This window comes from Eucyclogobius newberryi, unplaced genomic scaffold, assembly GCF_026437365.1.
Source record: "Eucyclogobius newberryi isolate DKJ021-1_F unplaced genomic scaffold, fEucNew1.0.hap1 SCAF_115, whole genome shotgun sequence".
Taxonomy (NCBI): domain Eukaryota; kingdom Metazoa; phylum Chordata; class Actinopteri; order Gobiiformes; family Gobiidae; genus Eucyclogobius; species Eucyclogobius newberryi.
This window is the reverse complement of record NW_027315741.1, coordinates 200,456-219,113: the sequence shown is the minus strand read 5'-3', so window position 1 is coordinate 219,113 and position 18,658 is coordinate 200,456. Positions and strand designations below refer to the sequence as shown.

Genomic DNA, 18,658 nt, shown 5'->3' with positions numbered 1-18,658 from the left:
AATTCTCTATTAAGATTCAAACAGTCATCAAAAATCTGCGTGAAATACTTTTACTTTTACTTCTAAACCTGTACTTCCTGTGCTTTTTTCTTAAGTACCTTTTTATGTGTGATACTTCTACTTTACTGCAGTACTTTTTCCACTTTCCTCATCAAACCTGTGTAAACGTGGACGTTTGCAGCCCAATTTTGACGTTTTAGTTCGTTAGTGCAACATCAGTCATTAAAACATACATTTCATTGCTTGAACGTGGCATTGATTTACACAACACGTACTGCGCCGCAAAGAGAGAAGGAAATCCTACAGAGTTGTGCGGTACATCCTGTTGCATTTAGCACGGGCGAGACTGAAATGCAGCTGAACCAGTCCAAGAGGCTCGTTTTGGAGCTCATAATTAGCTCTGCCGTAAAGAATCTCCTTCCTGTGACTCACTCCAACATTCGGAATAATAATAACGCATTAGCTTAATACAAAACACGCAGTTATTTTTTCAGTTTGGCGCATGATTCAGTCACTCCGTGATTCAAAGTCTGTAAAACTGACGAAGCAATTATTAGTCATAATGCCCAGTTCTAGCCTAAATGACCTTTAAATTTCACCAAAACGTCTTAAAAGGCCAGAATAATATAGAAAATTAAAGGGCCCATGACAATTTTTTATGATGTTCTAATTTTGACTTTATCTGGTGTATTTGTACCTGTTGTACATATAAAGTATAGTTTTATAACAATCAACAAGCTATTTGTGGGGGAAAAGGTGAAAAATCTGTTGAAAATGACATGTCTGTTGAAGTGACATCACACCAGGGACACTCGTTCATTCAAAGAACGGAATCGAAAACGGGCCGAGGGGAGAGAGATCGCCAGGCCGGTTTCCACGCCAACAGAGGGTCAACGTTTCAGACTCTGTAAAGTGCCGTATTTTCCGGACTATAAGTCGCACCTTTTTTCATCGTTTTGGCCGGGGTGCGACTTATACTTATATTTATACTTATATACTCCAGTGCGACTTATATATGTTTTTTTCTTCTCTATTATACATTTTTTGGCTGGTGTAACTTATACTCCGGACAATACGGTAGTCAGGTATTGAAAAAGCGTGTGGTCTCTGCTGGTCAGCCGACAGTGAACCAGTTCCATGAGCGTTCGTCCCACATTCGATAGCGTTCTGATCACAAATGGGCCACTGCAGCGCTCTGAACGGGCATCGCGGGCACGTGTCCGACCCGGAGAGACACGACGGCGACTTTGCGCGTTCGCGGCCCGAACCGGCGACCCTCCCGTACTCACACTGGACCTCCAGGGTGTTGGTCCTCCTTTCGGGCTGCTGGAGGCCCGGATACCACATCAGGCAGTCCAGTCGCTTGCCGTTCATGGAGCGCAGCGGGTGGACGGAGAAGAGCGTGGACACGGCGCCGTTCTCGCCGCTCCGGTTCTGCACCTTGCCCGCCAGCGGCGTGTCCCAGGCCAGGGTGGGAGCGGGCCGGCCCACGGCGCGGCAGGACGCGGCCAGGCCGAAAGGCTGGCCCTCGCGCATGACCACGGGCTCCACGGACCAGATGGGGAGGCCTGGAGAGAGAGAGGAGACATGAGCGACACGACTCACACTTATCGATTCTCCGTTTGAGGCAGAGTTTATCGTGACAGAAATAGTTGAGTGTTTAGTCTTCATTTGTCATCGACTCACGCCCACTTTACCAAACACACACTTTAGACCGAGAGCAGACACTTTGTTTCTGAAGCATGTTTCACACAAAAGCGCTGCACAGTGGCATAAAACCAACTTAGGGGAAAATATGTATATAAAATACAGAAGTTTTGCTAATTTAAAATCAATTGCAACTCGATATTTTATTTTTAGTAATCATAAATGTTCATAATAGTGTTCTAAATGTTCATAAATGTTCACTGTAATAATATGGAGCAGCTACTTTAATTATAAATGAAAACACAATCCTGATTAAGCCCACGTGATCTCACAATGCGACTGAATTTTCAAACTTAATTATGATTTGAAAGCCACTTTAGCAATTTTGATGATGATAATTTAAAAAAAGTAAGACTATGTCATTTTCAACTTCTAAAATATCAGGAAAAGGTCCAATTTTGTCCTGTAAGTGTAGTTTCGACTGTATTTATACTTTAAAGTCATACTCAAATCAGACTCTAGTTTCAACACTAAATTTAGTCACGATTTTGTTCCGCCTTTATGTTTTAGATTTTTCACATTTTCGTCTCATAAAGTCTGTTTTGTCAGATCCTCTCATTTTGACGTTAATGAGTCAAAGGCGGCGTGCGTTTTCAGACCGATAACGAGGAGATGACGCCGTGTCGTTTACAGCCGTGACGCATCGCGCTCGCCAAACGCAGACGGAAGAACGGGTTTGTGGGTAACGCGATCGCCGCGACGACGAGAGTCTAACGTCCGGGTCTGAACGCTTTTGTCCATCGACGTAAACTCTGAACAGGAAGACGTACGAGTGAACCAAGTGTCTCGCTCAAGGACACAACAGGCGAGCCCAACCGCACCGCGCATTAGCATGGTTAGCCGTCGTCGTCGAAGAGGCCATTGGCGCAGATTGGCAGCCACATCTTTGTCAGTTAGATCACGTAAAAGAAAAATTAAACTGTTAAAAAAAAAAAATCACATTGTTGCATTTTCCATATCAGGAGAAAATGACACGAATGTCACAAAATACACTCTCGAACCAAAGATCTTGCCCCACTCTTAAAGCAGAACTAAGTAACACTGGCGCTAGAGCTCCCCCTGCAGCTTGCTCGTGAAAATACACCATCAGAGAACCGACGCAAACGCTTTTCCCCCCCACAATTCTTTCTTTCTTTACATTTAAGATGCTATAGTTACATACAAAAACAATCAAAGTTTCCGCACATAAAAAAAAAATATATATATATATATATATATATATATATATATATATTTAACCATCACAGCGACTTGCAAAGACATTAAATAAGGTTGAAATTGTACTTTGAAATTGGGTAGTTACTAAATATTGTGATGTGTCTCTAATAAAAGGCCTTCTTAGTTTATTATCTTTTTTAATAGAAAATTAAATACTAAAACTATTGATACTAATCTATAAAATTAGAAATAAAAACTTCCCTGATCAGTTATTGATCTTTAATCAGAACTAGTGTCAGACCAAATGGTAAGACAAGAAAGTACTATTATTTTGCATTTAAAATGACTGAATTCTATTGTACCGTAGATAAAATAACTGGTTACATGTTTGTGCCCCTCATTTCTCTACTATTGTGACTCATTAGTCTGTTCTTGGGTTGTCAAAAGTGTCGAAAATCAGACACTTATCGATACTAGTTGTAGAATCGATAAGTAGACCAACTAAATACTCGTTTGATCAAGTATGGACACTAAAACAGGCCCTTGAACTGCAAAACGTGACCTTTTTTTTGAATGTTCTTGAGCTGAACTAGTATAAACTCACATGGAAACGAAAGTGATATTATCTTGTGTTGAAAATGTCAGTCTGTTGTTGATTTGGGACATGATTTAATCCTGGTTTAGACTTTATTTGAGGTGTAGTTCAGTGGGTGGTCTCAAACTGCTCAGAGCGATTACATTAAACGCCGGGATTACGTTTAAACGGAGAGAGTGTGTTTACGCTTTGGAGAAAGTTCATTAGAGGTTAAATTTGCAGCGTTTAGTCGATTTTCTTGATCCGAGGCGTGTCCCGACGAGCGCCAGACGTCGAAGCGAAGAACCGGGCCAAAAACAATATCGCAACAGTAATAACAGTTTAGCACGTCTCTGTGGCAGATCTGCAGCGCTCTGCAGCGCTCTCTGCAGCGCTCTCTGCAGCGCTCTCTGCAGCGCTCTGAGCACGTGAGAAAGAGCTGACGTGGTGAAGGCCGTGATTGCTAAACTTTAAGTCATAGTGGAGAAAAAAGACGCTGAAACTTGACTTCAAATCAGGCTAAATACTGGGATCAACAGGACTAAACCAGGTCTAAAGTGAGGCTAAATACTGGGATCAACAGGACTAAACCAGGTCTAAAGTGAGACTAAATACTGGGATCAACAGGACTAAACCAGGTCTAAAGTGAGGCTAAATACTGGGATCAACAGAACTGATATATCGGCGCCGTCCGCATGCAGGTGGATAAAACGGTAAAAGGCCTGTAGTACTCACTCCACACGGTGAGGGCGATGATGCGCTCGAAGTTTCCGTTGGGGTAAGTGGAGATGTGGCAGATGTAGACGCCCTCGTCCGACTCTTCGGTGCTGGGGATGAGCAGCGCCGCGTTCTCCGTGGGAACGCTGCTCTCGAAGCGCACGCGGCCGGCGTAAGGCAAGGACTCTGCAGGGAAACAACCGGAGGCTTCAGAAACAACCGGAGGCTTCAGAAACAACCGGAGGCTTCAGAAACAACCGGAGGCTTCAGAAACAACCGGAGGCTTCAGAAATATATATATATATATATATATATATATATATATATATATATATATATACACACACACAATGTACACACACACACACACACAATATGATATATATATGTGTATATATATATATATATATATATACACATATATACATACATACATATATATATACATATATATATATCACCACCGGATTATCCACAATGTGCATTTATATTATAGTTTTTCATGTGGAATTTATAACATTAAATTACTGTAAATATTATTACCTATAACATTTTGTCAGTTATTTAATAGTTCTCTGATATCGCATCATTTTGGCCCCGATAATCCAGACACAAAATGCCATATTGTCCCCTAGTAGAGATAATATGTCGTGTTTTGTAATGTAATATGTTTTGTATTGTAAAAAAACTTTAGAGGGAAATGGGAAATTATTTAATCGCCAATTAGTCAGTATTATTTTTTAAATTAGTCGAAGAGTCAAATTCATATTTCTATTGTACATTAAGATGTATTAAAATACATAATCAACCAAATAAAGGCGATTTATAGCCTTTTATTTTGTGCGAACCAGGAAATATGTCGGTGTAATCCCTCATTCGTCCAGGAACCAGGAAGTAACGCCGGAGCAGAGTTAGCGGCACCAACTAGCATGCTAACGGCGCTCCGGCACAACTAGGAGGCCAAGAACACGCTTGGACCGCTGAAAAGCATGCTATTAAAACAAACTATGCATCTTTTCCACACTTTGAAGAGGGCAAAGGGTGGTAAAAGGAGGTAAAAGGAGGTAAAAGGTGGTAAAGGGTGGTAAAAGGTGGTAAAGGGAGGTAAAAGGTGGTAAAGGGAGGTAAAGGGAGGTAAAAGGTGGTAAGAGGTAAAGGGTGGTAAAGGGAGGTAAAGGGAGGTAAAAGGTGGTAAGAGGTAAAGGGTGGTAAAGGGAGGTAAAGGGAGGTAAAAGGAGGTAAGAGGTAAAGGGTGGTAAAGGGAGGTAAAGGGAGGTAAAAGGAGGTAAAGGGTGGTAAAGGGAGGTAAAGGGAGGTAAAAGGTGGTAAAGGGTGGTAAAAGGTGGTAAAGGGTGTTAAAGGGAGGTAAAAGGTGGTAAAGGGTGGTAAAAGGTGGTAAAGGGTGGTAAAGGGAGGTAAAAGGTGGTAAGAGGTAAAGGGTGGTAAAGGGAGGTAAAGGGAGGTAAAAGGAGGTAAAAGGTGGTAAAGGGAGGTAAAAGGTGGTAAAGGGTGGTAAAAGGTGGTAAAGGGTGGTAAAGGGAGGTAAAAGGTGGTAAAGGGAGGTAAAAGTGGTAAAGGGAGGTAAAGGGAGGTAAAAGGAGGTAAAGGGTGGTAAAAGGTGGTAAAGGGAGGAAAAAGGTGGTAAAGGGAGGAAAAAGGTGGTAAAAGGTGGTAAAGGGTGGTAAAGGGTGGTAAAGGGTGGTAAAGGGTGGTAAAAGGTGGTAAAGGGAGGTAAAAGGTGGTAAAAGGTGGTAAAGGGAGGTAAAGGGAGGTAAAAGGTGGTAAGAGGTAAAGGGTGGTAAAGGGAGGTAAAGGGAGGTAAAAGGAGGTAAAGGGTGGTAAAGGGAGGTAAAAGGTGGTAAAGGGAGGTAAAAGGTGGTAAAAGGTGGTAAAGGGTGGTAAAGGGAGGTAAAAGGTGGTAAAGGGAGGTAAAAGTGGTAAAGGGAGGTAAAAGTGGTAAAGGGAGGTAAAAGGTGGTAAAGGGTGGTAAAAGGTGGTAAAAGGTGGTAAAGGGAGGTAAAAGGTGGTAAAGGGTGGTAAAGGGTGGTAAAGGGAGGTAAAAGGTGGTAAAGGGAGGTAAAAGGTGGTAAAGGGAGGTAAAAAAAAATGAACTCTTGCCTGTCACCAACAGGCAAGAGTTCATTTCCCTCTCCGGTCACTCATCCACCCTCTCCCCAGTAACGCAGGGGGTCCCCCAGGGCTCAGTCCTCGGCCCCCTCCTCTTCATCTGCTACATCTTCCCCCTTGGTCACATCCTCCGCCAACTCAACCTGGACTTTCACTGCTACGCTGACGACACCCAGATATACCTCACCACCAAATCCACCCAAAACCCTCCCCTCAGCCACATCGAAACCTGCATCTCTACAATAAAATCATGGCTCACTCTCAACTTCCTCAAACTGAACAGTGACAAAACAGAGCTCCTCCTCATTGGCACCAAATCCACTCTCAATAAAACTGGTCCCTTTTCACTCAGCATCGACACCTCGACCATCACCCCCTCTACCCTGGTACGCAATCTCGGTGTCATCATGGACCCCACCCTCTCCTTCACTCCCCATGTCAGCCACATCGTCAAGACCTCATACTTCCACCTCCGCCGCATCGCCAAAATCCGACACTGCCTCACCCTCCCCGCTGCTGAATCCCTCATCCATGCCTTCATCTCCTCCCGCCTTGACTACTGCAACTCCCTCCTCACTGGCATCTCCTCCCATTCCCTCCACAGACTCCAAATGGTCCAAAACTCCGCTGCCCGCCTCCTCACCCACACCCGGTCCCGTGATCACATCACTCCCGTTCTCCGCTCTCTCCACTCTCTCCCCATCAAGCAGCGCATAAACTTTAAAATACTCCTCCTCACCTTCAAAGCTATTCACCACCTTGCCCCTCCCTACCTGTCTGACCTCCTCATCCCCCACCGCCCCACCCGAGCTCTCCAATCCTCCTCCTCCTCTCTCACCCTGACTGCACCAACATCCCGACTCAAAACTTTTGGCGACAGAGCATTCTCCCGAACAGCACCCCGACTCTGGAACTCCCTCCCCCAACCTGTCCCCCACTCTCCCTCACTCACAACATTCAAATCCCGCCTAAAAACATACCTCTTCACCCAAGCCTATGACCTCCCCTACCCCTAGCCTCCTCTACCCCATTGCCTACACTTCTACCCCCTGTTACATCCCCATATTTTTCTCTCTACTTCTTCTGTCTTGTTCATTTTATCTGTATATTAATGTGTTCTGTACGTGTTGTCCCCCCTGTCTGTAAATACCCCCCCCCTTTTTTATTATGTTCAGCGTCTTTGGGTCACTGAAAAGCGCTATATAAATAAAAGTTATTATTATTATTATTATTTAAAGGGTGGTAAAGGGAGGTAAAAGGTGGTAAAGGGAGGTAAAGGGAGGTAAAATGTGGTAAAGGGTGGTAAAAGGTGATAAAAGGTGGTAAAAGGAGGTAAAAGGTGGTAAAAGCGTCTCAGGTTTTACCACTGTGCCCGTGGCTGTAGTGCGCCGTGATCATCTGGTCCCTGGGCCGGTCGGGCAGCTCTTTGTACCACGTGACCTGGACCACATTCTCGTCGGGCCCGACCTGGTACCGGCAGGGCAGCCGCGTCTGGGAGTCCGTCTTGGAGCGCTGGGACGTCCGGGGCTCGACGGGGTCCACGAACGCACCGCGGCTCCGTGTCGCTGCGGAAACGGAGACGCAACGGTTAAACGTGAACGATTGCGAACTAAACGGGACTTTAAAACACGGACGGAAACAAAGACGGCAAAAGTATTCACACAAAACATTCAATAATCATCAATAATACACATCGAAATCATAATTTGACGGACTTTTTTCATAGTTTTGGCCGGGGTGCGACTTATACTTATATTTATACTCATATAGTAGAAAAAGCTTCAGTTGTAGTCATCTGGACTCAGTTTGAAAAAATAGACGTTTTAGAGTTCTCTTTCTACTTCAGGAAGGCTCCTCCCAATGGGCGGGTCTTACCACAGAACAGTATTAATATCGGAGTTCTCGACCTAAATTCTGTTATTGACAATGACTCTTGGATGAGAGTCGAAACGTCTATTTTTTCAAACTGAGTCCAGATGACTACAACTGAAGCTTTTTCTACTATGGAACACGCCTGGACGAATGAGGGATTACACCGACATATACTCATATACTTATATACTTATACTCCGGAGCGACTTACATGTGATATTATTTGTTATTTTCACACTTGCAACCGCATTTCATACTCCAGTGCGACTTGTATGTTTTCTTCTTCTTTATTATGCATTTTTCGGCCGGTGCGACTTATACTCGGGAAAATACGGTATATGGAAGTTGCAGCTTCACTGTAAAACACTGGTTTGGCAGTTACCACCAGATGACATCATGCAGTGAAACCAAGCATTTGAGACTGAACCTGTGCGAATGAGACAACTCTCGGTACATTTAACATCGTATCGTGTGTAAAGTGGTGCATTACGTGAAATCTGTGCATTTTCATTGTTCATAAAGTTTTGGAATTTCACCTTAAAGTGTTATTATAGTCTTATTTCAAAACACACAAAGACAATCTCATCTCAAACTCATTACTCTTTATTTTTGTGGATAGTTTGGCAGCAGGAATGACGGCAACATGAGTGACATTCTAAAACAATTGTTACCGTATTTTCCGGAGTATAAGTGGCACCAGCCAAAAAATGCATAACAGAGAAGAAAAAACATATAAGTCGCACTGGAGTATAAGTATATAAGTATAAGTATATAGGTATAAGTATATAGGTATAAGTATATAGGTATAAGTATAAGTATATAGGTATAAGTATATAAGTATAAGTATATAAGTATCTTTTGCGTTATTTTTTGTTCCTGTTGTCCAACTATTGTTACTGTTTTGTATCTGTAAATAAATAAATAAAAAATAAAAGGTTGCAAGTGTGAAAATAACAAATAATATCACATATAAGTCGCTCCAGAGTCTAAGTATAAGTATATAAGTATGAGTATAAGTCGCACCCCGGCCAAAACTATGAAAAAAGGTGTGACTTATAGTCCGGAAAATACGGTATTTGTATGTATTAAGAATGTAAATGAATTAGAAAAGTTGTTTATGTCGTTGGGATGAGCCCATGACTAAAAGGGCAGTTTTGGATCCTGAATTAAAGCTAAATGTAGATGTGTGCGTTGTAGCTCCATGAGGCTAATGCGTCTGAATGTGACGTTCTGATGCGTTTGGTTCGACAGAGGAACTGGACAGATTCTTGGCAAACACAGAACACAAAACAGAGCTAAACACCACATCATGTCCTTCCTCTCACAAACAGACATGTATTTGTACTGCACTGGACTGAAGTATTGAAGTATATGTCAGTCGGGTGTTTGTTTGAAGGCCGCAACGATTCATCAACCGTTAAATCAACCCTCTTTATGTTTACACGGACTAAAGAGTCTAAAACACACGCTAAAGAGCCATTTATGACCAAAACAGTGGCATTATAACATCAAAACATAAACATGAGTTTGGTTTATAACGTTTACTAAAGACGACTAAAATATTGTTTGTTGCAGCTATAAAAATTTAAATAAATCTGTTGCTACGTCCAAACTATTACCGTATTTTCTGGACTATAAGTCGCACCTTTTTCATTAGTTTTGGCCGGGGTGCGACTTATACTTATATTTATACTTATATGTGATATTATTTGTTATTTTCACACTTGCAACTGCATTTCATACTCCAGTGCAACTTATATATGTTTTTTCTTCTCTATTATGTATTTTTTGGCTGGTGCGACTTATAGTCCGGAAAATACAGTAATCAGTTCATGAGTAGTGTTTTAACAAATGACTTGCGTACCTTCTCCCTTCACTTAAATGACAAAGTGACGGGGCTGTTCATGACTCACGGGACTAAAGACTTTATCAGTTTGATTAAAGCTCTTGAACGTGGGACACAAATGAAGTGTCGGATCTGAGGCTTTGACCAAAGGTTCTGGTGGTTATTCATTCATGAGAACGGCTCAATCATTAGCTCCACGTCCATATGAAGCGGGCACGAGTTAAGGAAAGGGTGTGAGAGAAGAGGCTAAACCAGGGCTAAACCAGGGTTAAACCAGGGCTAAACCAGGGCTGAACCAGGGCTGAACCAGGGCTAAACCAGAGCTAAACCAGAGCTAAACCAGGGCTGAACCAGGGCTGAACCAGAGCTGAACCAGAGCTGAACCAGAGCTGAACCAGAGCTAAACCAGGGCTGAACCAGAGCTAAACCAGGGCTGAACCAGAGCTGAACCAGAGCTGAACCAGGGCTAAACCAGGGCTAAACCAGGGTTAAACCAGAGCTAAACCAGAGCTAAACCACGGCTAAACCAGGGCTAAACCAGGGCTAAACCAGGGCTAAACCAGGGCTAAACCAGGGCTGAACCAGGGCTGAACCAGAGCTAAACCAGAGCTAAACCAGGGCTAAACCAGAGCTAAACCAGGGCTGAACCAGAGCTGAACCAGAGCTGAACCAGAGTTAAACCAGGGCTAAACCAGGGTTAAACCAGAGCTAAACCAGAGCTAAACCACGGCTAAACCAGGGCTAAACCAGGGCTAAACCAGGGCTGATCCAGGGCTGAACCAGAGCTGAACCAGAGCTAAATCACGGCTAAACACGGGTTAAACCAAGGTTAAACCAGAGCTAAACCAGGGTTAAACCAGGGTTAAACCAGAGCAACACCAGGGCTAAACCAGGGCTAAACCACAGCTAAACCAGGGCTAAACCAGGGCTAAACCAGGGCTAAACCAGAGCTAAACCAGAGCTAAACCAGGGCTGAACCAGAGCTAAACCAGGGCTAAACCACAGCTAAACCAGGGCTAAACCAGAGCTAAACCAGGGCTGAACCAGAGCTAAACCAGAGCTAAATCACGGCTAAACACGGGTTAAACCAAGGTTAAACCAGGGCTAAACAAAGATGAAACCAGGGCTAAACCAGGGCTTAACCAGGGCTAAACCACAGATAAACAAGGGCTAAACCAGGGCTAAACCAGAGCTAAACCAGGGCTAAACCAGGGCTAAACCAGAGCTAAACCAGAGCTAAACCAGGGCTAAACCAGGGCTAAACCAGAGCTAAACCAGGGCTAAACCAGGGCTAAACCACAGCTAAACCAGGGCTAAACCAGAGCTAAACCAGGGCTGAACCAGGGCTGAACCAGGGCTAAACCAGAGCTAAACCAGAGCTAAACCAGAGCTAAACCACGGCTAAACCAGGGCTAAACCAGCGCTAAACCAGAGCTAAATCACGGCTAAAAACGGGTTAAACCAGGGCTAAACCAGGCCTAAACCAGAGCTAAACCAGAGCTAAATCACGGTTAAAAATAGGCTAAACCAGGGCTAAACCAGGGCTAAACCAGAGCTAAACCAGAGCTAAACCAGAGCTAAACCAGAGCTAAACACGGGATAAACCAGGGCTAAACCAGAGCTAAACCAGAGCTAAACTAACAACTAAACCACAGCTAAACTAAGGGCTAAACCACAGCTGAACCAGGTCAAACCAAAGATAAACCAGAGTTAAACCAGAGCTAAACCAGGACTAAACCAGGGCTGTAATTAGCCCTAGTTTTAACATTTAAATGCTTTAAACTTGGGTGTACTTTGCTGTGCTGAGAGTAATGGTGTGAAATGTCCCAGTTGCATGTTAGCGCTGTAAGCTAATGAGATGCTAAACCTCTGCATAACCTTTACAGGACGCTAATGGCTGGAGCACAGTGTCTCTTTGTGAAAGCTCTTCTGTGTTTAAGGCTCTTTTACCTTCACTGGGTCAGTGTCAGTTCTCATCGACTTCAGGCTAATCATTGAGCCATTCTCAAAAACACCCACATGTACTAAACGGAGGACCTGCTTTTACTGCGATACAGTTATAAATAGCACGGTTAAGACCTAGTTTTGATTTTCTATTCATAATTGTTGAGTCATACTTCAGTCATAGCTACGTCTTGTTTTTGTCCGTAATAATAAGAGTAATACTAATAATAATAATGGTCCTGATTTAGCACAGGCTTAGTCCTGATTTGGTTTTGGATTGGTCCTGGTTTAATCGTGGTTTATAACAGTTTCTTTAAATGGTTTTTTAAATGATACAGTTATAAATAGCACGGTTAAGACCTAGTTTTGATTTTCTATTCATAATTGTTGAGTCATACTTCAGTCATAGCTACGTCTTGTTTTTGTCCGTAATAATAAGAGTAATACTAATAATAATAATGGTCCTGATTTAGCACAGGCTTAGTCCTGATTTGGTTTTGGATTGGTCCTGGTTTAATCGTGGTTTATAACAGTTTCTTTAAATGGTTTTATTCCGTTTTAGTCCTGGTTTAGTCCTCTTTCTCCTCTGTATCTGTGTCAGTCTGAAGTGCTCTCAGGTCTTTTGTGTCGTGGATCAGATGTTATCTTTGTGCTCCATAAAAGAGAAAAGAGTCATAAAGCTGCAGCGAGAGAGAAACTCCAGCAGAACAAACGCTACAACACAAACATCAGTCGCTCTACAAGACTTTCCTGTTCCCTCTGTGCAGGGAGCCAGAAGAGAGCCGGGAGAGAGCCGGGAGAGAGCCGGGAGAGAGCCGGGAGAGAGCCGGGAGAGAGCCGGGAGAGAGCCGGGAGAGAGCCGGGAGAGAGCCGGGAGAGAGACGGGAGAGAGACGGGAGAGAGACGGGAGAGAGACGGGAGAGAGCCGGGAGAGAGCCGGAAGAGAGCCGGAAGAGAGCCGGAAGAGAGCCGGAAGAGAGCCGGGAGAGAGCCAGAAGAGAGCCGGAAGAGAGCCGGAAGAGAGACGGGAGAGAGACGGGAGAGAGACGGGAGAGAGACGGGAGAGAGCCGGGAGAGAGCCGGAAGAGAGCCGGAAGAGAGCCGGAAGAGAGCCGGAAGAGAGCCGGGAGAGAGCCAGAAGAGAGCCGGAAGAGAGCCGGGAGAGAGCCGGGAGAGAGCCGGGAGAGAGCCGGGAGAGAGCCGGGAGAGAGCCAGGAGAGAGCCAGAAGGGAGCCGGGGATAAATAGGACTGGACCAAATCTAAATGCAAGGTCTAAACCAGGATAAAAAACCAGGACCAAATGAAGACTAAATCACATTAAAAAAATACCACTTTTATCAGGATTAAAGTGGGACTAAAATTACGACAAACAGTTGCACTACAGGACTAATCTGGGACTAAACCAGGTCCAGGACTGGTTTAGTTCCTGGTTCAGTTCCTGGTTCTGCTCACAGTACTTCAGAGCGTTCTGGACTTGACAGACGAGTTGAAGAGTGGCGTTTGCTCCTGTCAATCAACTTCAGGGATCGTCCTTGTTGTTGTGCTGCAAACATTATCCAACTGATAATATGCGGTCAATAAAGTCAGATCAGAACATATCCCAGCACGACTGGAGACATCAACTGTGACACGGTGCAATAACAATCATCTGGATTTCATTTTCAGATGTAAAAGTCAAATGGAAAACTGCCGTGTCGGGGCAATAATAATTCAGTTTAATTTTTGACGCATGAAAAATTCGAGCCAAAATTCTGAATCTGAATACATTTTTTGCAATATATTGGGCAGCCATATTGCTTTCCTAAATTTTTTTTTTTTTTGCAGCTCTTAAGAGTCAAACTTGATGCAGCGTGTGTAGGTTCAGAAGTGTAGAATGTGCCAATTTATAATGACTTTATGTTGTTTAAAAGTATCACGATACTCAGCTCTGTATCGATACACGGCTCTGTATCGATACACGGCTCTGTATCGATACACGGCTCTGTATCGATACACGGCTCTGTATCGATACTCAGCTCTGTATCGATACTCAGCTCTGTATCGATACTCAGCTCTGTATCGATACGCAGCATCGATACGCAGCTCTGTATCGATACGCAGCTCTGTATCGATACGCAGCTCTGTATCGATACGCAGCTCTGTATCGATACTCAGCTCTGTATCGATACGCAGCTCTGTATCGATACGCAGCTCTGTATCGATACTCAGCTCTGTATCGATACGCAGCTCTGTATCGATACGCAGCTCTGTATCGATACGCAGCTCTGTATCGATACGCAGCTCTGTATCGATACACAGCTCTGTATCGATACACATATTGCCAAGAAGTTTGTCACGACATCGATATATTGAGCACAGCCCTTCCTGTCGTATAGACTTTAAATTTGATTCGACACAGGATTCAGTACAGGGATTGTGTTGTGTGTGAATACCGTATTTTCCGGACTATAAGTCGCACCCCGGCCAAAACGATGAAAAAAGGTGCAACTTATAGTCCGCAAAATACGGTACAAAGAAGGATATTAAGAATTTAAAAATAATTAAACATAAACACACACACAAGAGATGCTTTTCTTTGACTTTCATTTTAAAATCCTCACTCGGTTTGAGGGGTTCATAAGACCTTTTGTGACTTTAAAAACAGAAGCTTTAGAGATGTAGTTTGTACTTCCACGTCCATCCTCAAATACTCTGCCACTTATAAACTTTGAAGTATTTTACAAGGAAAAAACGCCAACTGATCGCAATAAAAGTCAGAAAAATCACAATCGGACGTTATCCCAAAAAGGCTCTGGTCTTGAACAATAAATTAAAGAATATTTCTAGTATAGTCCAGTGTTTGTCCATAAACCTCCTTCCTCTAAGTCTCTACCACGAGACACAAAGACGGGAAGGGTCAGACGGAGGCCGAGAAAAACAACATAGAAAAAAACAGGAAGTTGCGAAATGTTAAGTGATCCGAACCAGCTCGTCACAAACAGAAGAAGAAGAATGCGGCAGGTCCACATTCTGAAACGCTTGAACAAACGGTGAAAACACTCTGTACGAGACGGCAAAATCGCGCCTGTGAAGGCTGAATATGGCGTAGACGGCAGGATAAAAAGGTCAAGCGGCAGAAGGACGCACCAAAAAGTCACGCAATTGAGAAAAGAAAAAAAAAAAATCACACATCGGGCAAAGTCTCAGTATTTAAATAAGATGATGCCAAATGTATTGACGAGAGGTGAGCGATAGTGACAAAACAAACACTTTTTGGACTGACAATAGTCTTGGTTGAGGTTCAAATATGGCACAAAACTTGAATTAAACCACAGAAATATCACTCTGAACCTGTTTGAAAGACAATGGCATCTGTTTGTTTTAATTTCATTTTGACTCTGCTCAAGTTGAAGCCTTTTTTAGATATCTTTTGTTTACTATAGGTGATACAAAACTGGAATCTCCAGTACCGTATTTTCCAGCCAATAAGTTGCACCTTTTTTCATAGTTTTGGCCGGGATGCGACTTATATACGATATTACTTGTTATTTTCACACTTGCAACCGCATTTCATACTCCAGTGCGACTTATATATGTTTTTTTCTTCTTTATTATGCATTTTTTAGCAACTTATACTCCGGAAAATACAATATATAAAAATAGTAAATAAGCAATAAACACTTTTTTGCGCTTTTCAATGTACACAAGAAGCTTTACGTACAGAGACAGTTAGGGAAAGGTTGTTTTTAAAAAAATATGAGTTTTCAGGGCGCTTTGCAATATTATCGATTATTTACTTCCTATTAATCCACTTTTAGAACAGGAAAAACAACAAATCGCTCGTTGTCACAGTCTTAGTGTCGGCAGAACTAGCTCAACATTCGATTTCACCCTCACCGCTCGAGAAAAAACAAATCCATTACTGGAATAACCGTCAGCTACTTTGGTAATGAAATAACTGCTGCTGCTGAAGTATGAACAGACTCCAGAACACGTCATGTGCTGAAAGACGAGCTTGTGAGAGCGACGATTGGGCTAAAATGGCGCAAGAAAAGGTGTAAAATGTGTGCGTTTCAATGAAAACTCGAGAAAGATGTTGTCGATCGGCTTCATCGCGATCGAACAGAGTAAAAATCACGTATTCGCCGGGTCGTGCGGTCGTATTTGTTTAGGTTCGGGTCAAATGAAGACACCTTTTGTTCAGCGGTCAAACGCACTAAACGGGTGAGACGCGACGGGCGTGACTCAGGTTAAAGTCTCGGACAAGAACCAATCACCCAGAAACTATGCGGCGCTCTACGATAATGAACTTGTTTCTTTACGTAACTGCAAAAAACTGAGACCCCAGAATTTCAACAGGTTTAAACAATGCTTGTACTCAAGTAAAAGTGCGAGAAGAATCCAAATTTAAAAGAAATTGCAACTTAAAAGGGTCAAATGTGAATGCGCAATTTGAAAAGTAAACGGCAAATCGAATCACGATCGCAACACGGAACAGAAAAACGGAAAAAGTAGATATTTATTCACAGTTCATGCTTTTTTTTAAAACTATATTTGCAAACGCTAAAAGCTAAATAATTGTTGAGAATTCAAGTGGATGCTGCAAAACGAAACAATGTCCAATAACGCGAACGCTTTCAGGCTGCAATTTTCCCTCGACTGCTTTGCATTTTAACTAAAGCAGTTAACAGATTATAACCCAACAACGAAGCCTGGTTAGCGTGTTAGCGTGTTAGCGACAGCGTCTGGATTGGAATTAAACAGTAACTTGACGTCGGTTTGAAGCCAATTTATCAGAGACGGAACACGAGCCACGTTTGTTTCCTCATTCCAAAACACGGTGGAGTTTAAAATACTTTGAAAACATTGACAATACCCGTGTGAAAGTATTCGGCTTTGCCCCGTTCACATGCCACTTCTCGATCAGATTAAGCGTCGGTATGCGTTTTAAGTTCCATCACAGGAAATGGAAATCTTATCACGCTTGCTCAGATTATTACACATTACTAGTATCACCAAGCTGTTTCCTGATGTGTACTGGGTTTGATGGAAATGAGAACTGTTGAACTAAACATAACTAAGGGCCGTAAGAAACTACAAAGCAGGGCTGCAATCTACGTTAAGATGTTCTGATCTTCAACTAAAAAGAAGAGCATTTTTTATTGTTAGTGTGGTATCGAAATCGGTATTGAGAAGACTACAACCGCACAGTAGTACACGGAAAAATACCTCGGAAACACAGAAACAACTGCATTTACCTGTAAAAATGCAGTTTAAACTCGTGATTCACTTGACTCATGGGCGATGATGACAACAATAACTATCGACTTTGGTTTTTTGAGTATCTCGATAACAATATTCAGATGATATTCTGTCAGAAATGTGTTGAAAAATGTCTTTAAACAAACAGACTTAACTATGAGACAAATGTGTCAAATGTCTGTCAAATCAATCTCCTCTTCTCGTGTTTCATTTTTATTTTTTAAATGATATGATTTAGTACAAAAACAACATTCACCATATGATCTCATATCGCTCTACGGTCCAGCTCTAGAGTCTAAATCTGCTGTTACGTTCAGGTCTAAAGAATAAAGTCTTTATAATAAAGTCTATATAATAAAGTCTGAAGAATAAAGTCTGAAGAATAAAGTCTGAAGAATAAAGTCTAAAAAATAAAGTCTCAAGAATAAAGTCTAAAGAATAAAGTCTAAAGAAAAAAGTCTGAAGAATAAAGTCTGAAGAATAAAGTCTAAAGAATAAAGTCTAAAGAATAAAGAATACGCAAAAAACAAAAAAAACATTACAAGAAAATAATACTAAAGCTGCAAAATAAACGTAAAATATATCAAATAAACTCTCTTTTTTTACTTTAAATAATGTGCAATGCCAAATAATGATTCTGTGATGATCACAAATACATTGAAAAAAGTGTTAGCCTATTAGCTAAACTGCAGAAAAAACATGAAAAAGATTAAAGATTGCACTAAACTAAACATACAAAGCAGAATATCATTAGACTGAGCTTCAAATGCACATATATATTGCAAAAACGCGCTTTAACAGTGTGAAAGTGTTAAAATCAGTGCCAAACTCACCGTAAAACAGCAGAAGAAGCAACAAAGTCTTAATCCTGAACAAATCCATCTCCAGATTCGATGTAACGTGTCCCGTGAACAGCCTTCACTCAGATGTCATCGTCGAAGTCGTAAAAAAGCCCGTTTTTCTCACGTTTCCAGCGAAAGTTAGTCCCAGAATCACGCGTCGCTTCACGTCGCTTCACGTCGTGTCGTTTCTCCCGTGCACGGGCTGAAACGTCGCTCCGGTGCCGCGCACAGGTGAGAAACGGCTCGTGTCGTTGTCGCGTCTAAACTGAGGGCAAAACTTTCCGACACCACGTGCCACAGAGCTGCGCGCGCACGCACAGGCAGCACGCGCGCGAACACCTGTCGACAAGGCCCGCCCCCTCCGCAGGTGTCTTCTTCTTCTTCTTCTTCTTCTTCTTCCTCTTCTTCTATGGTTGTTGTTGTTGTTGTTGTTGTTGTTGTTGTTGTTGTTGTTGTCGTTACTGTGACAAATGTGTTTTATGGAGGCTGCGATCAAAGTGTTACATTAACACCTTTATTCTTACGACTTTATTCTTCAGACTTTATTCTTTAGAGATCCACTTCTTCCTCCTCCTCCCCATCTTCTTTCTCTTCTTCTTCTTCTTCTTCTTCTTCTTCTTCTTCTTCTT

General features: G+C 42.6%; 1 protein-coding gene across 1 annotated transcript in view; it reads right to left on the bottom strand.

The window, feature by feature from the left end:
• The window catches only part of nectin4b (nectin cell adhesion molecule 4b), a 30,498-nt gene extending 12,276 nt beyond the window's left edge, over positions 1 to 18,222 (bottom strand). Inside the window, exons 1-4 of the mRNA XM_072440215.1 lie at positions 18,021 to 18,222; positions 7,648 to 7,848; positions 4,175 to 4,342; positions 1,290 to 1,568 (exon numbers count right to left, since the gene is read on the bottom strand). Of these exons, the coding sequence (XP_072296316.1) occupies positions 1,290 to 1,568; positions 4,175 to 4,342; positions 7,648 to 7,848; positions 18,021 to 18,069 (697 nt within the window). The 5' untranslated portion in view covers positions 18,070 to 18,222. The remainder of the gene's footprint in view (positions 1 to 1,289; positions 1,569 to 4,174; positions 4,343 to 7,647; positions 7,849 to 18,020) is intronic.
• Positions 18,223 to 18,658: the final 436 nt, after the last annotated feature.